This window comes from Aspergillus saccharolyticus (assembly GCF_003184585.1).
Source record: "Aspergillus saccharolyticus JOP 1030-1 unplaced genomic scaffold BP01scaffold_19, whole genome shotgun sequence".
Lineage (NCBI taxonomy): Eukaryota > Fungi > Ascomycota > Eurotiomycetes > Eurotiales > Aspergillaceae > Aspergillus > Aspergillus saccharolyticus.
Window position 1 is genome coordinate 328,974 of NW_020290629.1, and position 26,236 is coordinate 355,209.

The window sequence follows — 26,236 nt, forward strand, 5'->3', positions numbered from 1 at the left end:
CTGTTTGCCTGAGGCATCAAGCCAACAAAGAGGCGGGCTGGTCTGCATGTGACGTGATATCATTTTGGGGACAACTTGACCCCCAACCATTAACTACTGGGAAGTTAACTAATCATCCCTCCTTCTCTGTTCTACCCATCAGGTCATGCTGTTGGCCAGGAGCCTGCTAGTCTTCTCGTCTCTGAAATACATTATTCCTATAAGCAGCACTGCAATTAACAAGACGTCGTTCATGTCTTGATCCCCACTTCCCTATCGCCAACCCAGCCCGCCCCTTATCTCAATCTCAGATCTGCCCCAGTCGTCGGTGATGCTATTGCTTAAATTTCTATGCCATCCATGGGGTCTCGTAAGAGAGTAAAGCCCAGTTTGCCAGGCGCGGACGCGCGGTCCACAACATCCTCCAACGACACTGCTGTCTCCGGCTCCACGGCCAAACAACGTGCTGGGGCGCAGAAGAGAGGGAGCGGTGTGGTGAGTCCCGGACCCTCCATAGCGTTGCCGCAACAACTATTTCGGGATTGTGCAGGTAGCTGATCGTTGCTATTTCTCCTGCACACAGAGCTGGTATCCGACGGTCTGGCCGGCCGTTTCAAGAGCATCAAAAGCCGCTCCGGTTACCGAGGTTGCCCGTGAGAGCATCTCGGCCGCCCAGAACACTCCTCCTTTCCATTCTCCCCCGCGACTCACCTCCTCATCGACCTCCCAACTCAGCGTCTCCAGACAGTCTCGTCATCCGTCTCTTCAGTTGACCCGCAAGGACACTGCTTCTAGTCGCTCGCTCCCCGCTAGCGCCACCACCACCATAGTCAATATTGCGTCAGATGGGACCGCGTCGACTCCGGCAGACGACGCCCGCTCGGATCGTACGACGGTGGCAGCATCGCAACCCGTCCCGGAGGTAGCACCGAGTAGCAGAGGCCCGGTTGGGGCGGGGGAGACGCGCGCGGGCCAGTCCAATACAGCTCCTGCAACAGCCGACGCGGACGACAGTGCCACAGGCGGAAGTTCCGGTGCTCCTTCGGATTCTCAGCCAGCTGGGTGGTTCTCGTGGTTCTATGGGCCATCGACAGCCGATAACTCTGTTCAGAGAGACCAAATGGCGAAGAAAGAAGAGGACCCTCCCGCGAAACCGCAAGATCACAAGGAGGAGGATAGGACGGTAGAGGGTCAGAATGGAATGGTAGCGCAATCAGAGACGGACCAGGAGCGGTCAACCGAGGTATCTGAGGTCTCTCGGACAGCCCAGAAGCGGTCCTGGCTACAGATGTTGTACGGCTCATCGACAGCGAAAGGGCTGGAAAATACTCCCATTGAGCCCTCTAGTGGTACTGATACATCAACTTCTTCGATCGCGCCTGCAGCGCCTGCCGAACCTGCAGCACCTGCACCGAGCCAAGAGGATAACGTGCAAGGGGAGGCGAGTGGTCCGGTCAAGCCGCTGGATCCGAACACAAAAGCTTCCGGGTGGAGTTTCTGGTTTCGGGATGCGTCGAAGGATGCCGAACTCGGCAAGTCGCAAGAGGTTCAGGTAGCCGAAGCGTCCATGACACAAGAGTCTCTGAAGAAACCCGCTGCAGAACCTGAGTCTGAGAATCAGCCTCGTGTGGAGGTCGTCAAGAAAGGAAGCGTCAAGTCGAAGGCTTCAAAGAGCACTACTAATCTACTCGACAAGGCCACTGCACGGGCCGAAGCGGAAGTCAACGGTCCAACCCCTGGGCCATCTGAGACAGCAGCAGCAAAACATCTGCAGAAGATCCTGCCAAACCAGGTGCTTCCGCGCTTCGAGGACACATTCGCTTTGGAAGAGAAGCCGGGCATACTTCAGACGATTGGACGCTACTTGCATTACAACAAACAGCCAGAGAACAAGCATGTTTACATGGTCCGCGATCCGCCGCATATCAAAAAGGCATTGGCCATCGGTGTGCACGGGTACTTCCCGGCCCCTCTAATACGAAGTGTTCTCGGACAGCCCACAGGAACATCGATCAGGTTCTCAACGATGGCCGCGGAGGCGATACAGAAGTGGGCTGGAGACTTTGGCTTCAAATGCGAGGTGGAAAAGATTGCCTTGGAAGGCGAGGGCCGTATCGCCGAGCGCGTGGAACTATTGTGGAAGCTGCTCTTGAATTGGATGGAGGAGATCAGAAAGGCGGACTTTATTTTGATTGCATGCCATAGCCAAGGCGTCCCAGTGGCGATAATGCTTGTTGCCAAGCTGATATCCTTTGGGTGTATTAACGCATCTCGGATCGGTATATGTGCCATGGCGGGTGTCAATCTGGGCCCGTTCACGGACTACCGCTCACGATGGATCAGCGGATCTGCTGGTGAACTTTTCGAGTTCGCCCTGCCCTACAGTCAGGTCTCGAGGGACTATGAAGCGGCATTGCGCGCGTGCTTAGACTTTGGGGTCCGGATCTCGTACATTGGAAGCATAGACGATCAGTTGGTTTCGCTCGAGGTATGCACTCTTGTCTATCGACGACTGCTATATGGACTAAGAGCCCCACTCGCTAGTCTTCACTCTTCACACCCGTGAGCCATCCGTACATCTACCGTGCAGCCTTTGTGGATGGCCGAGTCCACGCTCCAAGCTTGTAAGCCCCTCAGTCTCATCAGCATGAATCCAAACACACGCATACACTGACAGATCGCCAGTCTGTCCCACCTCGTCGGCTTCGTCCTCAAACTCCGCAACCTCGGCATCGCAGACCACGGCCTCATCCGTGAACTCAGCTCCCCACTGGCAGGCAGCCTCTACACCGGCGAAGGCCACTCTCGCCTCTACGACGACCCAGCCGTCTACCGGTAAGCCTTCTTGCTCCAAGCGAAGCAACATCCCACTTACCCCTGGACCATTAGCCTAGCCATCCAATTCGCCCTCCAAACCACGGCGCTCCCCTCTACAACACCCTCCTCTACCCCCAACTCAACGCTTCTCCACATCAAACGGCCTCAACCCCCGTCCACCCCGGCAAACCCGTACATCCTCCCCTTCGCCATGCGCGGCATCCTCGAGGAGGAGTACGTCCGTCGCGAACTAGGTGATGAAACCCTTGAGCTCCTCCGACAGTTCGATGACTGGAAGCCTACGAGTAAAGTGCTTAAGGATGTCAAGTTTCGGTTGGAGGGAATCCGGTCGAAGTTGTAGACGTGCATTCAACTCCGAAAGCGAAGTGCAAGCAAAGAGCAAAGAAATTCCAAGAAAAATCAGGTGGGTTGGTGCGCGGCTGGGTCCCTCAGTATGTCTGTACTCCGTAGAGTTATAGAAATTGAGCAGTGCGAGCGAGTTGTGGCGCTTGGTTGGCTTTTGTGGGTTTTGGGTGGATTTTAGCCTTGACCTGGTAGCTAGCAGCTGGTAGCTTTAAGCTTTGAGCTTGCCTTTTGGCTAGGGATTTCTTGTGGAATATGACTCCCTTTCTTGACTGAGCTCCTTCTTTGAATTATCTTGTAGTTTGATTTCCAACTCTGGTATTTGCTTTAGGTAAACAAGGAGGTAGATGAAAAATAAGGTTGGGGCAATGAGGAGGGGCGATTTGATATTCGGTACAGTACATCCCAGCCGCAGCCGCAGCAGTAGTGTGGTGCTGCTACTGTTTGCTTGCTGGTGATAATGGCCTCCTGTTAGATTCATAGTTAGATATAAAAGGGCGGTAGAAAGAAGTCACAACAGAGGGGAACCGAGGGGCAGAGCCTGCCTACTCTCTCTCTGAATGGAAGGGCCAGAAGCCGGGTGAAGGTGTGGCGTCGTTGCAAACTGGAGTAATGAATGCTCAGCCAGTCGGAGAAATCGAGACCAAAAGCCTCCAAGGTACGAGACACTACTTGTACTGCACAGTGAGTATTACCTCTGCGTGCAGCCGTCAATAGTAGCATTGCTTCGACGCAACACCTCTAGCTGAGCACATCCCAAGACGCCTGAGTTATGGTTTCATGCCAAACACACGAGACCATTGGAAAGCTAATACAGACAAAGAAACAAAGTAACCCGAACTACTAGCCTAGTCCATCCATATACCCGGACTCCTCGGTCTGCCTTATATAACGCCAGGGGCATGCATGCGTATTCCTTGCTTTGCTCTGCTTTTGGGATTGAGTACCAGAAGGGAAAAAGTCTACCGACAATCTGTAAAGAATTGAATGTCATTAGATTGCGGGTCGTGGAGGGGAAAGTGTTGTATGTACGAGTCGAGAGATTAGATATTGTGCGTAACGCATTAACTCATTCATGCTTGGATAAACGCCGTGTGGTATGCACCCTCAATTTCGTCTGCGAAGATAGGATGTTAGGTTGGACAAACGGGAACCGAGACTGGGGTGCGGCCTACCTCTCATGCCGTCCAACGCCTCAAAAGCAATCGCGTAGTTAATTGCCGTGGCGATGATCCGCTTCAGTCCCTGCCGGATCTCCTCGATCAGTCGGTCAGACGGGCTGGTCATGTTGCTGCCACCATAGTCCGGGGTCATCTGCTTCTCGACGCGTGCCTTGTAGAAAATCATCAACATGGCGTAACTGCCTTGCATGAGGCAGCACGCAAACGAAGGCATGGTCCGCGGGAGCGGGTTTGGAAGGAGCTGGAGGCCTTGTCCAGACTGGCGGTCATCGTAGAGCGGCTGCGGAATGGGGAGGCAGTGGAACATTTGTGAGATCAAAAGAGACGCCCGGAGACATATTTTAGCGGAATGCTGGCTGCTGTACGGGAACCCATTGGTGAATGAGTACTGGGGTAGTGAGGAAAAGTCGGACGATGTCGACGACGCGGAAGATGGAGTATATTCAGAGGAGGCCGGTTGGAACATGTCGAGACTACTGCAGGAGCATCCAACTTGGGTGATGCCGTCTTGCGTCGCTGGGCTTTTGACAGTGTCGGCTAGTACAGGGTGGTTGGTGGTAGCCGCGCTAAGGTCGCAATGCTTCCTGATGAAGATGGGTATATCCGAGAACGCTCTGAAGCGGTGTATTTTGATTTGTGCACTGAGATCATGTTAGGCACGCGCGTAAAAGCTCATGTGGGATATAGTCGTACCTCGAAAGCTTGATGCGCGAGATTGCGCGTATACTCTGAGCCGTAGTGGACTCCAAGTCGCAAGCCATGGTCTGGGGGACTATAGGGAGTAAGTTTGACTGCGCTAGTGCGGAGTTTGCCCAAGAGTCGAGTTGCTGCATTCTTTCAAAGACGTATTGCAGGTTGGTTCTAGTTGAGACACATTTATTCAGATCCACGACAAATTGAGTTGCCGATACAAGCACTTGTTGTGCTTGGATCAAGACGGACCACCCCTATGAAAGGGTCAGAGATAGGACTGTTGCCACGAGGGATACTGGAACTCACATCTGGATCGGCGGCGAAGCGTGGGTATGGCGTGACGAACTGGGGATCGTTGGCGACGATGGAGAGCGGCTGCCGACGGGTGTTAGCATCATTTCCAGAGACGTTCACAGGAGGGTAATTACCGTAGCGCTGACAATAGAACCTTGGAGGACGCAATAATACTACTGAGAGTTAGGCCGAGATCCAATGAGACTAGTTCAGCATTCTCACCGTCATCCACCAAGCTCTTCTTCGAGCTTCTGCAAACTCATCGTAGTCATCGCTGAGTGAATGGAGAGACATATCCAATGCTATTGATAAGGCTTGCCCGGCACGATATCGCATTTTCAACAGATTTCCTCGTTGAGTGTACTCGTAGACCGAAAGAACGAGGAGCGCCAAAATGCTCTCGAGTTCCACAGGTGCTTGAGGATGAAGCGGAGCTCGGTCAATGGAAGGCCGATCGTTGGATAGCGCCTGCGCAGGGTCGGTAGTTGAGGCGCGAAGCTCGCAGTCAGACTCGATGCTCAGGTTCGCCATTTGCGCAAACGTCTGGGCATATGTTCTGCGGCGGACTACGGAGGCTGGACTCGATGGTTCCAGGTCATTCGGGTGCGGTACTAGGGCTAAAATCGCGGAAAGCGCATTGCTGAGAGGAGACTGGGGCCGGTAGGGTATCACAGGTTCTTCTGAAGGTGACTCCGTGAATGATCCGACGCAGTCCAAAGGTCGATCCGGAATGCGAGGCGTGCACCTCGGCGGAAGTATCGGGAAATAATTATGAATAAATTCGTAGTAAGCACTCAAACTGTTCCATGGTTAGAAAGCTTGGGAATTGTTTCAGATACAGGCTACGCACATGTCTGTCTCACTGCCGTATGTCCTGACCAGGGACCGCGATGGGACATTCGATGGTGACGAACTTGGCTCAATTTGCACAGGGATAGCATTCTCGGCGTGAGGGACAAACAGATCAGTGAACATATCGGACGGGAAGTCCAAGCTTCTAAGACCTGCTCCGGGAATCGATAGCACATCAATTTGGCCAAACATCTCCGGCGCTGAGAAATTGTTAGTAGTGACAAGACGATGGCAACTAGAAACAGCTTGCTTACAGTCATCATTGAACCCGGAAGAGGGCGGGGTGATCATGGCGCTCTGCTCCTCATCTTGCTGAACAGCCTCATCTGAAGAGATCGAAGGCTTCTTCTTCTTGCGTGGACCTCCCCGTTTACTGGGCAGATAGGAGCACTTCCGCTTCTTGCTAAGACACTTTGCCACCATGAGCAAATCAGCATATGCTTCACCAAGACGCTCCCCTTCTCAGGATCATCCCGTATGGAGCCACAGGCTCAAAGCACAAGAAGAAAGCAAGGAATGGCGTGTATCTTCGCTATCGCAACTTTTTGGAGTGGAATTTGCCAACGAGCAAGGGAACAATACATACATTTGTACATGGGTCCTGCCCATCACACCGTGTTCTTGAAGCACGACTGAGATGAAAGATCAGTCGCAGTGGACAAGTTGCTTGCAAGGGAAATCAAGCTCAGTGCTTGCACGAAAGTTCCGAGTGGATGGGTTGTCACTTACCACGCGAGACATGCTACTTTGACTGGCGGCTTTGCAAATTTCTTGCGGACCACTGCGGGCTTGGAAGCCTTGGAAGTCTTGGGCTGTGTAACAGGCATGACTCCATCCTCTCCGTACAATTGCTGGAAATCATCCAGAGCCATGGCGGATGAGAGCTGGCGACACACAGCAGCGGCGGGAAGTAAATAATGGTCGGGAAATCATGCAACGGGGGGGGCTCTCCAGGGCGTGCAACCATCACCCACGATCTACACGAAGAGTCGCCCGGAAGGCATAATTCAAGAGACTATTAGTACCGAAAGGAATGAGACGGAGAACCACGATAGGAAACCATCCAGGCCGCAATGAAGGGGGGGAGGGGAGGCTGGGTGGAATAATGAATGATAGTGATGGAGTTCAAAAGTGGTCTGATATACAGCACAGCAACATTCATTGTAGTTTGCATTGGTTTGATGGATGGATTGAAGGGAAGAGAGAGTCACGGCTTACTCATCCTCGAGATTGATAGAAGCAAATCCCGAAACTCCCACGCTTCGGGATTTGCTTCCACCTCATCGACAGGCGATCGCCTCACGCCCCTCGATTAGTCACTTCGCACAGGGCGAAAAAGCATCATTGCTTTTTTTCTTGTTTACTTTACGTTTCGCTTCCCGATTTGCGCCTACTCCGGATTAAGCAGAACTCGAAAAACGACATCGTTGTGTGGCTTTTCCCACCCTGAACTGGAGCCTGACTGGGAGAATGGCAGTCTATTCTTCGATGATCATGTCCGTTAGATCGATCGTCAGTTGGCTTAAGCTCCTTCCTGTTCGGGTAAGCTGCATGCGGTGGACTTGCAGTCAGAATGATAACTGCTGTGTAGTTAGTTGTGTGGTGTGCAGTCAGGAATGACCGGTCATTGTGTCACGTGATGTTTGGGTATTCTGCGCATTCTTCTTAACTTACTCCCGTACTCTAGAATGTACAGCTGCGGGTCGGATCGAGGCTCTGGAATGTAGTGTACTCTGTCCGTAGTATCTGAGGCGTAACTTGTGGACTGAAATCGCGAACCTGCTTATCACTTGTCGCACCAGATGAAGGGCGATGGCCTGCTGCCCTGCCGCCCCATCTGCAATTGAACCCGATCATGAGCCAGAAGATTTTACCTTTCCCGACATCTTCTGATGGGTGATCTAGACTCTCGGTCGATCATTGCCGAACCAGAATACTGGACAAAAGTACGGAGTACCGGAGCGCCTTATCAATCACAGACGCATGCATTACTCGATGCACACATCATTTACATATACTTCGTCCCCCCGCCTATCTTTGCCACCAGTCTAGGGATGTGTCGTATGTCTCGACGTTGACTATTATCCAGTTCTAAACTTAGTCTAGAGGATTCAACGCATGCTGCTCCATAGAACCCAAATATGATATTGCATTATATAGGTAGGGTTTGCTGCCGACTATTACTGGTCTAATGCAAGTTCCCTATAGATCAGTTTCAGGACGGCGGCAAAGCATGGATCTTTATGCCTGAGATCCGCTTGACGGAGAACCAGACGCTATCAGGGACCCGCACGGGGAGCTTATGCCCCTTTAACTGCTGATCGATCAACCACATCCCCACCACGAATTCTTCGCGAGTCAAAAGTCCTCTCTTCTGGCTATCGACCAAATCCCAGATCTGCCCCAGGACATGCGTGGGAAGACCGCTGCGGGACCAGATGTCGCGGACCACCAGGTTGACAACCATTTCGGACGCATTGGGAGGCAACGAGCCAGGGGGGACCTGCGAGGGGGAAGGAACAAGCAATCCTTTGTTTGCCGCCCACACGCCTTCGTACTTCTTCCGATCTTTCTCACTCACTTCGCTCCGCCACCGCTTTCGGTTCCCTTCGTGGTGTTTATGCGGGTGTTTGCGGATGATATGTCGGTGCTGGCGATATCCCTCTTCTTCGTCCGAACTGCTTGGATGTCGAAGCGTTTGCCGTAGCCCAGTAGAAGAACTCGAGGGTTGAAAGTGATCATGTTTCTTGCTGTGGCCCAGACTCACGATGGATCGTGATCGAGGCCGACGTCGGGGAGGGGGGGGGGGAGGGTCCTTCCTCTCTCGCGAAGCACGGGTGGATGCCAAGGACGATGCTACAATAGCATCCGAGAGTACCCCTTCGGAGGTACTATCAAGGAGACTCGGAGTACTGTTGGTCACAGATCTGGCATAGAGAGACGCCACGCCGGGACTAGAGGGCCGCGGTCGGAGATTACTGCTGCTGAGAAGTGCCCGATGACTCGCCAGATCAATCTTGGATTTGAATGATGATGATGATGGCGTTTCACTCGGTCGCGGGGGTAGTAATGGCGGTTTTTCATCGGTGCCGCTAGGTTCCGTTAGAGGGAGTGACGGAGGTGATGAAGGAAGGTCTTTAGGCTTCTCTAGTGCTGGCCTCGCACTGGTGCCTGCGGGATTCTGCCACGGTTTTCGGGGCACTGGCGGCGGTCGCGATTTTGTCGCAGCCAGCTGCGCAAAGTCTGATAGAGCAGAACCCGGCCTGACGGGTTTGCGATCCAGTGGCCTGTCTCCGAGTCCAGTTTCCTGCTCGTCTCGCAAGATCTTCTCAAACGAGGCCTTACTCGCGGCAGTAGCCCACGCAGGCTTCGGGGCTAGGAGCTGTGGTCTTTCCCGCTCGCCGCCCGGTCTCATTGGAAGGTCGACGCTGGCACTGCTGCTGCTTGGGGTGGGAGCTGGTTTCCTCCAGCTGCTCGGCGTGGATCTTCCCGCTGCGAGCTGGGCGGCGATTTGCTGCGGGGTACGTGGTCTTAAGGCCCCTACATTCCCTGGTCCTTTAGATTCGCTATGTTGTCCGTATGCGCTGAACCTGCCAATTTTGTCCTTGACGGAGCCGAACTCGGGTGGCTCTGGAGACTGGCTGCTGCGATGAGACGCCAAGTCCGAAGCAGGCGGGTTCATGTTGCCAGATCCTCTGGGGGTGCCAGATGAATGGCTGGCGACAGGAAGACGCCGGTTTGCAGAGCTCGCATTGAACGCTGCAGTTGCTCCTTGGAGGGCTGTCACCGTGCTACTGCTGCTGCTGCTGCTGCTGCTCACTTGACCGGGCGACACATGGGGAGGCAACCGACGGTCCAGAGCGGGTGTCGAATTCGCCATTCATGCCTGGGCAGGGAGGCCGTTCCAAGGTTTCGCGCGGGTGGAGAGAGTCAGACCGCTAGGACGGCCTCTACCAGTTCCAGTTCCTCTTACAGTAGATGTCCAGTTATTCAAGCAACGGATAAGTGAATCGAGCTGATAGATCGATAGATATTAGATAGAGGTAGAGCGGTAGGGGGGGCTTAATGATCGTAGGACGCTAGACTCAATCTGGAAGGAAAGCTGAGCTAATGCGAGGCGTCCGTGCGTTATACATTTTAGAAGTAGGATAGTGTAGTTTCACATTGGTTTTACTGTCCAGAGCACTAGTCAAACAGAAAATGCATAGTGGATTTTAGAAACTACTAGACACGAGGGGTAAGAGATGTTGCTGCATAGTTTGAACAGGAGCAGTGACCCAACTGCGCACCCTTCATCTCATTGTATGCCAGAAAGAGAAAAACATTGTAAATGCAAACACAATTAGGTTAGAAATTCCTAAGGTGAATTCATCCATTAGTCACCCAGTAAACCTTCTGCTGCCAGCCTCTTCTCAGGTGCCCATTGTAACATTGAACGTATGAACTGGAGGAAAAGTTGCTGGTGCTGCCCGCTAAGATTCTCCCACAGTTCTTCCAGCGAGACTGATGCCATTTACCTATAGAAGCATGAGCTTAATTCTTGAAGATCTGCATCAACCTGAACGTCTCCTGCGAATACGTTGCGAGCCTCATAGCTTCACTCAATAAAGGCTAATGGTGGCAGGCCGAAATATGCTACTATCTCTCCCACGTGGCGAGAGGAAGAGTAATCCCCCCTTGTCGTCGAGCACATTAAATAGAAGTTGCTTAAGGATTTCCCGGAACTGAAGAAAGTCAACAACCATTCCTTCCACTATCGAGTTCGCTCACCATAACACCAAGGTTTCAAATATCAGCGGTAGAGTTCTATTTTATATGAAAGAGAACTTCCAAGGCTCTATATACACTAGACTAAAATAAGGTCTTAGGGAGCCTAGCCAGTTCTGGCCTATCCAAGATCATACAGTAACTGGCTGACTCCACAGCACATCTTTAGGCAAGTGTGAATTCATAATATATATATCAATAAGTGCCATCAATAACCTTTCATAAACTTAGAGCTTATGTAGAGGTATATACATCGATAGATTTACTGAACAGTAATTAGTACCATCCGGACCCGAAATATCAAGAGTATTATAGCAAGCCACATATATATACCATTTCAATAGAGAAAAACCCTAAACTACTCAAGCAGTCATTAATTCTTGACTCTCCAGAACCAGCTTATCTATGATGATTATTTAACAGGAACCCGGTACAGCCAGATATCTCTAGTTACCTTAGAAGATATAAATCAGTACTAATATTTTGATTAGAGTAAGTCGAATTATACATTCTATCATAGTATAACCACACAGTAGAATAAAAGTTATAGCTAAGTTTTTCTACTATTTAATATCTTGAATTCAGTATGTCCCCGATATGTAAATTAAAAAAAATACTTAGGCCTATATAACAGAAGTAGTTTTTCTTCGCAAAGTGCTCTAGAATTATTGCGGAGCCTTGGAGAACACATTGTATGCTTACTAGTGAAAGTTGCTGCTCGTGAGATGTTTGTATTGAATTTAGAAGGACCTTGAGTGCTCCTTAACGCTGCAATATATTTTTGTAATATCGATGTGGATTTTGGTGACTATGTGGGATGCGAGCATTGAAGGATTAGGAAGAATTGTCAGGACCGAAGCTCCTTGAGTGGGAGCGGCATTGACAGGGACAGGGAGTGGGGGCGGAGGAGAGATGAAGGTGGAAAGAGACATGCTTGCTTCTGTCACTCTGTCTACTGTCCACTGTCGTCCAGTTTTCATATATTCATTTATGCTTGCTTTGTTGAATGATCTCGTTCAGTTAGTTTAGGTACTGTCAGGCTCAAAAACAACTTCCAATTGAAGTGACAGGCTTCATGGCTTGTCAGGTCCGAGTTGTTTGAAGTTATATGAACCCGCCGTGAATGCCTGAGGCTTATGCGTCTTTTCAATACACATGTATATACTAGTAACAGAGTGCGAGACGCTACAGGCCTACCTTCTTCTTATCTTAAGTTTAGGGCTCTTGGTAGTCTGATAACTGAATCTATCTTGTCTTGATTTCTGCTCAGACAGGCCTAAAGCAGAAATTGAAAGTTCTCTGATTTTCTGCAGGAATGCAGCTCTGGCAGCAGTACCGGCATATGTAGATACTGCAGATCTGGGGTTATGCCAAGGTCAGCGATGTGTACTCCGTATTGAAACCCATAGAAGCTTTTCTAAAAGAATCCTATCGGGGGTGGCAGTACACCGTCACACATGGATTTCTAAGCAGTGCCGGTGAATACTGCATACCATCTCGGCTATTTTAAACGGTTGTATACATCCCCATGGGGTTACTGGGTGAAGAACACCAACACTCATATCCATATTACGTCAATTGAATGACAGATCTTGAAAGCCCTAGGTGAAGAATATTGCTTCAGAAATTGCGCAGAAGGACTCCGACCCATCATTGATGAAACTTGACACCGCAATCAACAATGGCAACGAGAAGTGATTTAATTAACCGACGACTGGCGGAAAAATCGACCGAGGCGATGCGTTGGAGGCTGGGGGCCTAAATGCCGCTAAACGCTTAGCCTCGATTTAGTCCCGTTCGCTTCCCCGCTTCCTTGAAGTGTCGGCCAAGTTCGTGATCTTCCCTGCTCCTAATCGTCTGATCATCGTGTTTCCCCGCGAATACTATTTTATTTTTGCTCTTGCCTCATTTTCGATCAAGCCATGGGCTTTCTCTCTACCAGTGATAACCACATGGCACGATGGATGTAGTTCGCAGTCTTCCCAGGAATGATTACTCTACTTGAACAGCTTCATGAACTGTCTCTGTCGCCAGTGTATCGATTGCCATGCCAGACATTCTCCCACTGTATTCGAAGCGGAATTCGTCTATGCGACGCCATGTCCTCGCAACACAGCGACGCTGGGCAAGGTGCGATGACTCTCATTGCGAACGTTGTCCGAATGACTTCACTAATTGGGCTGTGTTGTTCCAGAAGCTGCCGGCCACCTTGACCTTGAGGAGGCAGCAAAGGATGAGAGCGACAACTATGACCCTCTACCGCCACAAAGCTTGACAGCTAGCCCAACCAAGTGCTCAATCTGTCAGAGTACCTTTCGACGGCCTGAGCATCTGAAGCGCCACTTCCGCAGCCATACAAAGGAGAAACCATTCGAGTGCGCGCAGTGCGGCCGTCATTTCTCGAGAACGTACGTTATATACCTGCCTTCTTTCACAATTCAGGAGGCTCTCTGCTTTCCTTCGTGTCCAGAAGTGGCTAAAACAAGTCGCTAGAGACACATTACATCGCCACGAGCTCAGCCACCATAACGCTGGAAGGGAAGGTGGAAAGGATCGTACTCATCGCATCACAGTGAAGACATTCCGGGCGTGCTACAAATGCGCACTCGCACGAGTACGATGCAGCGGTGGCACACCATGTGCGCGCTGCGAAAACCGATCTCTCGAATGTCAGTACCCAACAGAGCGACGTTCGAAGGCCAAAGCCCGAAGAGAGGCGGCTCAGTCAGCCTTGGGTCGAGACGAAGAATTCAATGGACAATCTTTTCTCACCGTGGCCTCGACGTCGGTGGATGGTTCTGCTGTACGCTCCCCGCCAGTTGGTGAAGGTTCCCTTACAAAGCCTCTTCAATACCGCATGACACAGTTTCAGCTCCAACTGCCAGGAGCCGGGCTGCTAAACGGAGATGCTCCATCATCGCCAGCTGTGTCGGAGGCTTTCGCTCACAGCGAAGCTTTAAAGAAGCTATCGAAAGAAACTCCTCAAAACACTGGACAAAACATCAACGCGACAGACCAGTCGAAACGTCTCGATAATCAGATGCCTTCGATTGACATATCTGATGTGGCACAATCCACCTCGCATGAACCCTTTTCCGCTAACTCACAAACAAAAGAGCAACGCAGATCTTCGTCGGCTATTGAAAACTTACACCTCTTGAAACGAATTACAGAGCCCGTGGGCTCACCAAGTGGCGTTCGTCCAATGTTAGCCAGGCACGGCCGTCATGCGAGCACAACGACCAATGGGGATCAGCGAGGAGAGCATGGATCAATAGAGCCTTTCTTGGACACGGTAGACTCAACTGTTCCAGCGATGAACTGGCTTCCGGGCGAGGCGCCTTATGGTACGTTCACAGGACGGACTCCTACGGCTAATCACGCGGGACATGAAGCTCGTGATGGATACATGAAATACAGTGCATGGTTCCCTCCAGTGATCCATCCGGTCAATGGAGGCCACGAACATATGCTTGGATCCCCAGTAGCCCACACCTCGCTCAAGAGCAACAGAAACAGTCCTGGCAGAACGGGCCGTTTGACATTCTCGAGCAGCACGAGTCGACCAGCAGATCTAGTAGAAGATAGAGCTTCTCGACCGCCGACATATAGACACCAGCAAGATATTTGGTTAAACTGCTCAGCATTGTCTCCTAATGGACATTTTGCTGGAGGGGGAGAAAACACACCTCGGCGGTTCCTATTTCCAAATATCGAGGACACTACAATGCACGATATCCCGATCGGCACGAGCCTATTGATCGGACCATCGACATACGAAAAGATCCACAAGGCTTTTGTCCAGCTATGTTGCACCGAAAGTGTCCTGTTCTCGCCATTCGAGTCGGAGTATTTCCCGAGCGCAAATGTGCTTTCCGACTTTGTCCGTCTTTACTTTCACCACTTCCAACCCGTTTACCCCATGTTTCACCTACCCTTATTCGATGCAAATACATGCCACTGGGTAGTAACTCTGGCTTTGGCGGCCATAGGTAGCCACTATGCTAGACTTCACGAATCAGACGAATGTGTTTCTGCATTCCACGAGCTCCTTCGTCGAGTCATAATGGTAGAGGTAATGAGTTTTTCTTCTCGTGTATACAATTGGCGACTGATTGGAGGTTATAGAAGGAGAACCCCTGCCTGGAACAGACATCTCTCTGGCTTGTCCAGGCAAAGCTTCTTGATTGCATTGGACTCATGTACAACAGTGATGAGCGAGCCAGAGACTCTGCGCTCGACCGATTTGGTGATTTGACCAGTCTGTTGATCCGTAACCAACTGCTGAAACCATCGGGGCACAACAAATCAGACTTTCGTGATAAGCCAGTGGAGCAGAAATGGTTGATCTGGGTTGAGGACGAGGTCAGACGACGGACAGCATATCTAGTCTGGGTAAGTCACCCCAAAGAGGAGGCCATTTTCGGGAAATGCTAATAGTGGCTGTAGCTTGTTGATTGTACAGTTGCCTATCACTTTGACAAACAGCCATTCTTTTCTCTTGAAGATGGCCAGGCCGCGCTTCCCTCCCATGAGAGACTCTGGCAAGCGGAGTCAGCCGATATTTGGCAAGGGCTTTTGGATCGAAATCCAGGTATATGAGCTAGTGCTGCCGGCATCATATTGCAGGTTCTGACAAGACTTAGGCCAATCCGAACTCTCCCTATACGATGCCGTGCTGATTATGTATATTGAAAAGAGGCTGGTACCCGGTCTCGGAGGGTTGAGTCATATTCTGCTGATCCATGCCCTCTACCAACGTATGTGGGAGGTTGGCGATTACTTTCGTCGACCATTATCTTTCTGGAACCCGACCGCTGAGAAACAGTCCCGACTCACGGCGATCCCTTCCGGCTCTGTTTGGCTTCCTGGAATCCCCTCGTACTCCAAGTGGCGTAACAGTGCATGTGATTCCCTGGATATCCTCCACTGGGCTGCTAACAGCACAGCCACCACGGCAGCTGATCTTCGCAACCCCACGATTCTGCATTTGCACTCAGCCAGGATCGTTCTCCTTGCGCCTTTTCGTGAGATTCGTTCTCTGGCCCACTCTCTTGTGACGGAAAAATTTCGGTGGAGCGAACGCCAGCAGAGCCTCGAATGGCACTTCATCCTCCGATGGGTTCGACATGACCAATACAAGGCCCGCCTTGCGATCATCCATGCGGGGGCAACGCTCTTGCATGCTCGAGGAAACACAAGTCACGCATTCCACGAGCCGGTTGCAGTGTTTCTGGCGACACTAGTGCTGTGGGCTTATGGTTGCTGTCATGCTCAGCTAGCCGACCGGGTGCGGCCTGACCCCAGTCAGGAGCCCACCGTCATCCATCTCGACCAGCCTTGCGATGACGAGCTGGTCCAGCTTTTTGTCCGAGAAGGACACGCCATACAAGGCGTTCTCACAGGCGTAGGCGACATTTGCGCGGCGCAAGGACCCGCCGGTGTTCTCCGGGCTGGCAGCGAGACGTTTGTCGATCTAATGTCGTGGGGAATCTCCAGGAAACTCAAATCTATTCTCTCGCAGTTGGCCGATATAGTGAATCCCGTTTGACTGGAACAATAAAGGCGCTGTGCACGTTGTTTCTCTCGTGAATATTAACATTCATCTACGGAATCCTCCATGATAGAACATGTTGTTAGTCATTTTTGAGGCTGTATTGTAGAGAGCCATTGACTATTCACCCTGAGCTCATGCTCTTGGCAGCCGATTCACCATGTATTTGATTGATTGTTTGCTCAAGGGTTTCAGTTTGTGGGCAGTGTAGCATCCAGTCTTTTTTACCACTCTAGTAACTAGGTATGCACAAAAAGCTGACTAGTGTAATTCAAAGGTTCAGACTATCTTCTCAATTGGATTGATATTGAGTATCCGAAACTCTACCAGACCATAGCTCGGCTATTCTTCTCGATTCTGAACAAGGGCTTGTCCAATAGACCCCGGCAATTTTGTTAGATCTAGTGACAACTATTTACTTGTATGAACGCCATTGTATCACTACCAAAATCAATTCCCGACCCGATACAGACATCTATTGAGTTTTCAGAAGACCATTAGAAAGCCGTACTAGAACGGCAAATCCTCGAAAGCAGGTCTCAACCTCTCTCCATCATCAGCCATTGAAATCTGCGGTCGTTCTGCCCCCTAATCACGCACTCAACTTATTGTCTCAATCACAGTGATGCTAACACGAAATGAGCTACCAAACTCTGCACAAAGCTTCCCGAAGCCCGTACAGACGAGCTCCGAGTTACTAGAAATGTGGTAAGACCTGATTGCTAAAGAAATTGTTATCAGGTTAGGGAGTAGATGCTGCAACCGAGCCTTCAATGCTGCAGGCTGTGAGTTTGTGTAATGCTGTCCGGAGTAGTAGCAGCCGCTTCTAGTTCACTACTACGAACAGAGCAGCAGTTTTCATGTTGTAACCACATGGCCTGTCAGATCTGAACACCATCTGACAAACTGAGCACGCTCGGCGAGATCGCCAATTGAATAAGAAGTCCGCGGGTCAATGGGCGTCGAGGGGGGCTTCTTCAGGGATTTGAACGAATTGATAGAACTCAGAATAGGTCAGCCGTCCCCCGGAAACCCTTGAAAAATGCATGCGGCAGTCTGGTTCTCGGGAAAGACTGACTTGGAAACCGGTGTTGATGAGGCTTCGTTATTAAAGATTTGAGGACTCTTAGTTCACCAAGTCAGCCATTCCCGGAAGTCTTTAGGGATGTATGCAGCCGTTAGGGTTCCGGTGACGGCTGACTTGGTGGAAATGGGTGTCAACGAGGGCTTCATCAAGGATTTGGAAACTTGATGACTTGAAGTTTTGGGTGTTCACTGCGTAAGAGTTTCCCCGGAGGTCAAGGAAAGTGTCAAAGTCGGGATGCATTGCACTCACTGCTCCTGGCTTCTTAGTCACAGCGTTGGACCGGCGACAAAGATGTATTCTGATGGAGTCAAGCTTCGTTGGTACTTTGTATACATAAGTAGAGATCTTTGACCGCCTCGAACTATAGTCACAAATCGAGATACCTAAGCCCAGCTGACACGAGAAACCCATTTGCGGGAATGGTGGTGGTTCATGCGGTGGCTTTGGATGTATCAATAATAGCATCGTATGGAATAGTAATCAAGAAGTTTTATACCATTGTTCAGTAAGTCCAACGAGATGATACTTAACAAAGCCACTTGGTACATGGTATTGTGATGACACTAGTTATTATAAGTGAGGTCTATCCAAGGTTCTGTCTACAAATTGTTAACTCGCAACAGTCTTAAATTGCTAGGACAGGGTGCTTCGAGCATCATTAGCTGCAGTGTCAGTAGGATCCTTTTGGAAGTCTCGAGCTTGAGTTCGTAGGAAACAGTTCGGCTCATGGCTCGACTAATCTGTTCGAGCAGTTCTCCCGCATACCCAAACATCTGCATAGCCTGGCTCGGGTTGTAGTAAGGGGTTTTGGCGAAATCTGCAAGGGGCAGCCCCCAAAAACCAGAGAAGCGTAGTAGCCGGCTGATGGCATGTCCTCTTACGTTTGTGATGCCAGAATGTCATTCCTCAAAATAACTACTTGCACCCTTCAGTCACTGCCACCGTCTTCCTCCATCGGTGCAAGTTCAAGCTGAGCGTTAGTCTCAGCCACATCGCTTGATCGCTGTATGTTTGAGCTTCTTCGTCTGCGGGCATGCATCTCCTGATCGGCTTGTGTGACTGCTCTCTCACCGACAAACTTATCCCCCGGCCAGGTATCTTTACACACCGGGCAGATCTCAGCCTGCTGAGAGCGAAAGAAGTGAGGCATACAATGGTCATGCAATCTGCCTAGACAGTCTCGATCGCCACATCGTTGGCCCTACCCCAGACACATCAGTCAGCATAATTCCATGCCCTCAGAAACGAGAATCAAAACTCACCGCAGTGATCAAATCCTTGCACGCAGCGCAAAATTTGATCTTCCGGATCCCCTCCGCCTCATCATTATACGTTGCAACCAGCCACCCCCGCAACTCCATCAAGCCTCTAGGACTGAGGCTATAAAACCCATTGCGACTCTTCCCGAACCACCCTTCCTCAACCAACTGCTTCAACAGCATTTCCGCCTGCGACATCGTCAACGACTGCACCACCCCACCCACCACCTGCGAGTCTGCTTGCTGTGTGGCCCCCTGCGTCAATGTCGGCTGCGACTGCATCCCCGACTCCCTCCGCTCCCCTGAGACTTTCGCCAGCTGGAGCGCCTGGATCCCACTGATGGCCATCGCCTCGCAGCGGCGCGTGTTGTGCGTCTCGAACATCGCGTCCAGCAGCCGCTTGACATAGGCAATCTCGTCCGCCGAGTATGTCGTCGCCAGTTGCGTCATCGCGTCGCTGGTCGTGTTAACCAGCGCGTACACCCGCTCTGGCGGTGAGGCGGTCGTCTGGCTCGGGTCGATTTCGATCTGGGGCAGGGTACTGCGGATCTCGAGGTCAAAGGGGGAGATGGCGTTGTTGGCGGTCGCAATGTAGGACTGGAATTCGTCCTCGGTGACTTCCTCCGCGGAGACGGGCTGTTTTTCTTTTGAGGATGATGCGGTTAGCTTCGCTTCATTGTCATCCATTTGATTGCAGAATGAGCGCAGAAAAAGTACCATGCGCTGAAAAAATCGCAGCTAGTACGGGTCTGGCTTCTCCAAAAGTCATGGTCGAGCGGCCCAAGAAGGCCTGGAGAAAAGCGCGGTTGGTGTCATTGTAGTTGTAGGGGCCGGTTTCTCGAACCATTTTTGTCGGTAGGAGGTGTGTCTACTTCTGCAGGCTTGGCTTTATGCAGATATAGCGGGAAAGTGCAAGAGATGCGGTTCTATATGTTTTCTTGGGGTCACAAAACAAAGATGAGGGAACAAAGAATTGCGGAAGACGCGATGCGGCACGCGCTCCCCGCGTTTGGTAGTATTGATTTTCTGGAGAGAGAGCCAGCCGCCAAGAGCCCCCGGGATCTTCTTTGTTTAGTGAATATGACTCGAGCAACATGTTCCAATTTATAAGATGATAATCTCATCCATATTGACGCACTAGCATCACAGACACCATGGTATTAAAAAGGAAAAGACGACCAAATTCAAAAAGATGGGAATCGAAAATACAAGTGACAATGTCATGAGGTTCAGATTTCCCCGATAAACGCCGCGAATCGTATAAAAATGATGATTAAGAGGAATAAATAAGAAAAGAAAAAATGAGCCTTAGAGGTCACGGAATCTTTTCCCAACGAGCACACAAGCTAGTATCTCCGCCGAGTAGGCTCCGGACTGGGGCTGCGACTGACACTCCGAGCATCACGACCGCGTTCCTTCAACCACTTCTTCGTGCTCAAACGCAAATCCCGATCCAGCTCATTGCTGGGATCTTTGCGATGGATGAAATTGCAGAACCCTCCACGGACACAACCTTCTCCGCTATTCAACCGACAGCACGCTTCTCGGAAATCCGTCACCGGTGATAACTCGCAGTATATCGGTCGCGCCGCATACCATCTAGAATTGAGCGCATCGCAGGCAGCCTGTGCGTCTTCTTCGTACTTGAACCGGGCGTAGACATTGCCAATTAAGTCTGTTAGAGCATTTACAGGTTAGTCACTGAATCCCAATCAAGGCCGCGGCCTGCTGAGCTAGAAAGAAGGGATCTGGGGGCGAACATACGGTCATTGTTGTTATCGCAAACAACCAACTCCTCCAACTCGCCGTACTTGCACATCTCACACCACACATCCTCGTAAAAGGCATCAAAGTGGTTCTGCAGCTGACTCGGGTTCATCTTGTTTTTGGGGTCGTAGGCGGGATTTTGATACATGTTCGGCATCAGGATCGTCTGCGAGTACGAGGGCTTGACGTGCTTGCGCGAACAGCGGTCGCCGTGACGGCAGGCACCGATCTTGTAGTAAAAGGAGCAGTTGACCTTGTCTTGCTCGGTACCGAAGATAGAGGCGAGGTAGTTAGCCATGGTGTTATGTGATGCGCCGGAGCGAAAATCCCTTGTTTATGCAGGTTGGCCGGTAAGAAAAGCAGGATGATACTCAAAAAATCAAGCGAAGGGCCAGTGAAGGTAAGCGAGGGGAATGAACGCGCAAGGCCACGGGGACGAGATGTTTGTCCTGGACGGTTTCCCCAGCTTCTCATTGAAGTTTCTGGACAGCTCGAGCTCGTGGCGGTAAGGATGACTAATCCCGAAGAAAGTTCTGGTGCCTGAGGCTACGACTACTATTATCAATCGACTACCTCCAGTGCCATTCGAAGTAGTTTAGTTAATGGCTCTTATGGTGACTAACATAATTGCTTGTCTAACTTCAAACTCTCCGTCAATCTGTCCGAATATCTCTATTCACACGCCCAAGCCACTAATATCCGCTGAAGACTCAGCACCTGTCACTAACTCGGCAACAATTTTGCCAGTTCCTAGACTGAGCGAGATGCCCCATGGGCCATGGCCTGCAGCAACATACACACCTCCGGTTGTACTCGCCCCCAATGAGCTAGCTTCAATCTTTCCTACGAAAGGGGTTCCACTCTCCGAAGCGGGTCGGAAGCACAACCCTTCACGTAGGATCTCCAAATCGTCAGTGTTCGTGATTGCGTCTGTTGCCTCAGAGCTGCCCTCTGCAAGCCTTCCAAGAAGACGGACAGAGACTGCTTTCAGCCTCCTCATCTCCTTCTAATCCATCGACTTGTAGTAATTATCTGCTCGATCCGGAAGGGGAATCTGTGTCGTATTAAGGCCTGCGATATAGATCTCTGTTCCTTGTCGCGAGAATAACTCCGGACAAAAGCCGCAAGACAGGGGACATGTGGTAAATAGAGCTTGACTCCGGCCATTGTATGTCGTTTGCTCGTGCTCCACAGTGTATCTTGGAGAGCGCAGAACCAAAGAGTAGCCCGCTAAGGAATAGATAGGGAGTGAAACTTTCGCCGTGGGGAACAACTCCTGAAGCACCCGCTCTGTCCACGGTCCAGCGCAGAGAACAAGGTTTGAGCAAGCGGTGGTAGATTCAGCTTTCGTGTCAAGATTGACGATCTTGACTGCTGTTATGGCTTCATCCTCTCCCTGTCATCCTCTCCCTGCACAGTAGACACTGCCTTTACAGGATTGTGGACCTTCACGCCTCGTTCTAAGCAGGCATCCAAAAAATATTCGCACAATCTCAGAGGATCCCTGATGACAGTCAGTATAATCCCGAAGGGAGATCAGAATGTACCACATACACTTGAGCTGTATCATCATCCTCGCTGATCTTCGCCACGTCAGCTCCATGCTGCCTTGTCAGCCACGGCGGTGGCTCTGCGGTGACCTGCTCCGATCCAGCTGCGGTTTCTGCCCGACTGGTGCCCGTACGGAGCCGGTCATCTCCACGTTTTTCCCCCTTCTTCTTCGCAACTCCCAGACTGAGTGCACTCCCTTTCATATATCCCCATTTCTCTGTGCCGCCTTTCTCAGCAGCCAGAGACTGATGCAGCCTGAAGGAAAGGTCTCCCAATGGTGTGAGAGAAGGGCCGAACCAATCCCTGGCCATGAAGCCAGCTGCGTAGCCAGAAGCAGAGCAAAAGAGCTTGGATGAGGAATCAACCACATGGATATTCTCTCCAGATTGACCTTCGGAGAGATAATAGGCGATTGAGGTTCCAATGATACCTCCTCCAAGGATAACTGTTGCCATGATAGAGTCGGTGTATGGCTAAAGAATCTGAGATTGTACTGAAGTCGTTGCTTGAGTTCCCGGCAGTCTCCCCCGGGGAATTGACCAGTTTATAGGGAGTATAGATTTCGCGGGATAGATCTGGGCCAGACCACTTGATAATCAAACTGAACCTGCGCCCTTAGATTGACAAGTCGCGGAGTATGGCATTATAAGATACTAGACCGGCTGCCCCCCAGGAACCGGCCAGGTACACGAAGAAATAAATACTATGAACTGCCGTATAGGAAATATGCGTAAGCTACGCTCCCGCACAGCAACTGTTTCATTCCGAGAATGAACTTAAAATATGGTAGACCAGGCTTTTAGATAGTAGCACCATGCTCGCTCCTATCACAGCCATGGTAGTATTTAATATCTATCCAGCCGCGGCGGGCGGGACAGACGAACAACCCCACGTTCCCCTCGATTACATCACCGCCCAGGGGACCAGCTTTTTTCTCCCGCGGAATGTCGGCTGCAGCTTCACCTCAATCGGCTCCTTACCCACAGATCGTCCTTGTTGTTCTCGATTCACGGAGATCTAGTCAAACCACAAGAGCATGTCGGGCAAAACCATCATCGTTACTGGTGCCTCGCGAGGTAGTGGACTCCCAGGGAGAGACCAATCCCATCGTACTGACAATCTGCCTCTATCATAGGTATCGGCCTTGCCATTGCAAAGTACCTTCTGGCCGCACCGCAATTGCACAATGTCGTCGTGGTCGCCCGCAGCATCGAGCCTCTTCAGAAGCTCAAGGATCAATACACCCAGCAAGTCGCAATTTTGAACGGCGACCTGTCCGACTTTTCGCTCGCCCAAAAGTCAGTCGACTTGGCCATCAAGACCTTTGGCCGTCTGGATGGCATGGTACTCAACCACGGCATCCTCGGACAAGTCGGCAAGGTTGCAGAGGCCGACCCGGAACAGTGGAAGCAAGGATTCGACGTCAACTTCATGAGCCTGGTCGCATTTGTGAGTTCTAGTCGCAATGGAGTACAAAGAGGGAAGCTAAGACACGGCCGCCCTAGGTTAAAGCCGGTCTTCCAGCACTGCGGGAATCGAAGGGCCGGATCGTCTTCACCTCGTCCGGGGCCTCGGTGTCTGCGTACCGGGGATGGGGTCTCTACGGCGCAACCAAGGCCGCCATGAACCATCTGGCACTGACCTTGGGCGAGGAGGAAACCGATGTCACTAGCATCTCCATCCGCCCAGGAATGGTCGACACTGAGATGCAGCGTCAATTGCGCGAGGACCATGCTACGACGTTGGAACCCCAAGTGCACTCTAAGTTCACCGGAGCCTACGAGAGTGGCAAGCTGCTCAAGGCGGAGCAGCCAGGCCATGTCATGGCTAAACTGGTACTGTATGCACCGAGCTCATTAAGTGGGAAGTTTTTAAAGTAAGTAAGTCATGGGACAAAAATTTCTTCCATTGTGATTTCTAACTAACATTTGTCTCCAAGCTGGAATGACAATCTCTTGGAGAGTTTCCAAGAGTAGATTTATAGGCTCTGCAATATGCTTTAGAAAGCCAATTAGCATATACTCTTATCAAGAAGATCATGGAACACAAAAGCAGGATAGAGATGTTTTGATCAGCCGAAAGATGAAAAGCAGTACATTTTAGAAGCATTAGGTGTGAAACACCTTCATACTTAGCATGGAATGTAGTTTGTTCATCACATAACAGGGAAGAGGAGAGATAGATCATTGCAAACGCATACCTCAGGCTATTTTCTATTGTGGGAGCAAATTTACAAAGAGATTGTAAACGAGAAAAAAATAATTGATTTCATTATATCAATGTTTTGGAAGCGAATCACAGATCGAAATATCCTGAAAATTCTTCAAATCAGTCAGTAGGTGAGTCACAAAATATACTGAACGATTAAAAATGCATAATTTTGCAAGAATATCAGTAGTCCGTTTGGCTTGGACAGTGTACGTCACCATAGAATGGTCTGATAGGGGCGACAACGATGTTCATCATAGTAAAAGCAAAGAAAGTACGACGACAAAGAGTAAACATACCATAAGTGTTAGTAAGTAGCCCATTGCTGGATTTGGTCAACAAAAATTGACCAGAGCAAACCAAGGAAGCAAAATCAAGTTTCCTTGTTGTGCGCAGAGCACTGTGCGAATGAAGAAGCAAAGAAAAAAAAGCGAAGCTGCGGCGCCGAATAAAAACCCACGAGGGCGGTATGTTTCTGCCCAGAGTAGTTCTTCCGTTCCGTGTTTGAGTCCCTCCCCGCCGCCGGAGTTTGACCCTCACAGCTATTTAGACCATCTTAGTCCCCGCGCGCGCGGTGGGCGAGCCATACTTCTTGCGAACAAGCTGCTTCACCGAGCGCGGGACCTTTCTTCCTACCCAACACTTCTCTTTTGTGTCTTTCATACTATCCTTTACTGACCATGTCGGATCGAGAATTCAGCTGTAAGGCTCGGCCTTGTTCTCTTGCGCGATACATCTATAAAGCTAACCGCTATAAATGGAACAGCAAACGACGACTTGTCGCTTCCCAAAGGTCTGTATTGTGTGTCGCGTTGTTTGGAGGGCGCGGGCGCCAGCGGTTCTTTGTCTGCTGCGGTCACGTTGTGGTCCGGTGCAAGCGAATACGCGTATGGAAACTAACCGCATCGGAATCTATAGCGACGGTCCAGAAAATCATCACCGAAATCCTTCCGCCTTCCTCCGGCCAGACTTTCTCCAAGGATGCTCGCGACCTGCTAATGGAATGCTGCGTCGAATTCATCACTTTGATTTCCTCCGAAGCCAACGATATCAGCGAAAAAGAGGCCAAGAAGACGATCGCTTGCGAACATGTCGAGCGCGCCCTGCGCGACCTCGGCTTCGGTGACTATATCGCGGATGTCTTGGCTGTCGCGGAAGAACACAAGGAACAACTGAAGGTACGCATACACGATAAATTTCGGGACTCGTGCAAGACTGACGCGCCTGGTTGTGAATAGTCCCGAGAGAAGAAGCAGAGCAAGATGGAACAAAGCGGCTTGTCCGAAGAAGAGCTACTCCGGCAGCAGCAGGAGTTGTTCCGTTCCGCGACTGAGAAGTATCACGCCGCTCCGGAGTAAAGCAACGAATTCGCATGAAATATGGTAATGTGGTTTGATCTCATGCTGGCCATAGGAGATCTGGGTTCAGGAGTTTGAGATTCCCGAGGACAGAAATTCGGAGTTTGTTGGTTTGGGTCGTGCTTGGAAAAAGGGTCGGTTATTTATTTCATGTCCCTCGTGGCTTCGCTAGTTTGGCTCATCTAATCCTACACTGCTTCTGGAAGATAATCCAGGAGTTGCGCTTTTCCCTCATTTTGCTTACTCCTTGCGGTCTTTGTCCCGTGAACCATACCCAGCGTTGGGCTCGAAGGCATGGTTGAATTCGGCACCGATGTGCATATATCGACAGGCTATCTAATGCTGTGAGAGTATGCTCTACTTTCTTTCACAATCATATTCAAAGGACAATGGATCTCAGTAGATTGCAAGAGAATGCCGTGCATTGGCAATATATTCACTTGTATACGCAGTACGTATTCACATAACTAGTCCAGTCTGCAAAACGAAGCACGGACCACCGCTCG

General features: G+C 50.7%; 10 protein-coding genes across 10 annotated transcripts; 4 read left to right on the top strand and 6 right to left on the bottom strand.

Moving 5' to 3' along the window:
• Positions 1–97: 97 nt before the first annotated feature.
• On the top strand, positions 98–3,400 carry BP01DRAFT_321001 (uncharacterized protein). The gene is made up of 5 exons (XM_025572719.1): positions 98–474; positions 563–2,467; positions 2,524–2,603; positions 2,665–2,814; positions 2,869–3,400. The coding sequence occupies exons 1-5, from the start codon at positions 331–333 to the stop codon at positions 3,155–3,157; spliced, it is 2,568 nt and encodes an 855-aa protein (XP_025430582.1). The 5' UTR covers positions 98–330; the 3' UTR covers positions 3,158–3,400.
• Positions 3,401–4,232: 832 nt separating this feature from the next.
• On the bottom strand, positions 4,233–7,051 carry BP01DRAFT_298324 (uncharacterized protein; the record flags this gene model as incomplete). The annotated part of the gene is made up of 10 exons (XM_025571908.1): positions 4,233–4,276; positions 4,335–4,981; positions 5,034–5,287; positions 5,340–5,408; positions 5,462–5,500; positions 5,550–6,126; positions 6,178–6,379; positions 6,434–6,590; positions 6,766–6,811; positions 6,909–7,051. 10 exons carry the CDS (start codon positions 7,049–7,051, stop codon positions 4,233–4,235), a joined length of 2,178 nt encoding a protein of 725 aa, XP_025430583.1.
• Positions 7,052–8,394: 1,343 nt separating this feature from the next.
• Positions 8,395–9,861, bottom strand: irs4 (the record flags this gene model as incomplete). The annotated part of the gene is made up of 1 exon (XM_025571909.1): positions 8,395–9,861. The coding sequence occupies one exon, from the start codon at positions 9,859–9,861 to the stop codon at positions 8,395–8,397; it is 1,467 nt and encodes a 488-aa protein (XP_025430584.1).
• Positions 9,862–12,784: 2,923 nt separating this feature from the next.
• BP01DRAFT_357597 (putative C2H2 transcription factor) lies at positions 12,785–16,777 on the top strand. Its single transcript, XM_025575230.1, has 6 exons — positions 12,785–13,076; positions 13,141–13,354; positions 13,440–15,021; positions 15,075–15,341; positions 15,396–15,540; positions 15,593–16,777. The coding sequence occupies exons 1-6, from the start codon at positions 13,046–13,048 to the stop codon at positions 16,495–16,497; spliced, it is 3,144 nt and encodes a 1,047-aa protein (XP_025430585.1). The 5' UTR covers positions 12,785–13,045; the 3' UTR covers positions 16,498–16,777.
• Positions 16,778–18,174: 1,397 nt separating this feature from the next.
• Positions 18,175–19,814, bottom strand: BP01DRAFT_424078 (non-structural maintenance of chromosomes element 1 family protein). The gene is made up of 3 exons (XM_025579667.1): positions 19,564–19,814; positions 18,850–19,490; positions 18,175–18,788 (listed from the first exon to the last, which is right to left on the bottom strand). Exons 1-3 carry the CDS (start codon positions 19,691–19,693, stop codon positions 18,516–18,518), a joined length of 1,044 nt encoding a protein of 347 aa, XP_025430586.1. The 5' UTR covers positions 19,694–19,814; the 3' UTR covers positions 18,175–18,515.
• An 80-nt stretch (positions 19,815–19,894) lies between these two features.
• BP01DRAFT_357600 (zinc finger CCCH domain-containing RNA-binding protein) lies at positions 19,895–20,922 on the bottom strand. Its single transcript, XM_025575231.1, has 2 exons — positions 20,611–20,922; positions 19,895–20,521 (listed from the first exon to the last, which is right to left on the bottom strand). The coding sequence occupies exons 1-2, from the start codon at positions 20,909–20,911 to the stop codon at positions 20,193–20,195; spliced, it is 630 nt and encodes a 209-aa protein (XP_025430587.1). The 5' UTR covers positions 20,912–20,922; the 3' UTR covers positions 19,895–20,192.
• A 299-nt stretch (positions 20,923–21,221) lies between these two features.
• Positions 21,222–22,619, bottom strand: BP01DRAFT_400280 (NAD(P)/FAD-dependent oxidoreductase; the record flags this gene model as incomplete). Its single annotated transcript, XM_025578577.1, has 3 exons — positions 21,222–22,009; positions 22,030–22,117; positions 22,168–22,619. 3 exons carry the CDS (start codon positions 22,617–22,619, stop codon positions 21,620–21,622), a joined length of 930 nt encoding a protein of 309 aa, XP_025430588.1. The 3' UTR covers positions 21,222–21,619.
• BP01DRAFT_357601 (uncharacterized protein) lies at positions 21,240–22,003 on the bottom strand. Its single transcript, XM_025575232.1, has one exon. It carries the CDS (start codon positions 21,611–21,613, stop codon positions 21,290–21,292), a length of 324 nt encoding a protein of 107 aa, XP_025430589.1. The 5' UTR covers positions 21,614–22,003; the 3' UTR covers positions 21,240–21,289.
• Positions 22,620–23,133: 514 nt separating the features above from the next.
• On the top strand, positions 23,134–24,271 carry BP01DRAFT_357602 (SDR family oxidoreductase). The gene is made up of 4 exons (XM_025575233.1): positions 23,134–23,240; positions 23,300–23,613; positions 23,670–24,040; positions 24,104–24,271. The coding sequence occupies exons 1-4, from the start codon at positions 23,201–23,203 to the stop codon at positions 24,138–24,140; spliced, it is 762 nt and encodes a 253-aa protein (XP_025430590.1). The 5' UTR covers positions 23,134–23,200; the 3' UTR covers positions 24,141–24,271.
• A 668-nt stretch (positions 24,272–24,939) lies between these two features.
• nctB (negative cofactor 2 transcription regulator complex subunit NCB2) lies at positions 24,940–25,754 on the top strand. The gene is made up of 4 exons (XM_025575234.1): positions 24,940–25,074; positions 25,139–25,165; positions 25,291–25,550; positions 25,611–25,754. Exons 1-4 carry the CDS (start codon positions 25,053–25,055, stop codon positions 25,728–25,730), a joined length of 429 nt encoding a protein of 142 aa, XP_025430591.1. The 5' UTR covers positions 24,940–25,052; the 3' UTR covers positions 25,731–25,754.
• Positions 25,755–26,236: the final 482 nt, after the last annotated feature.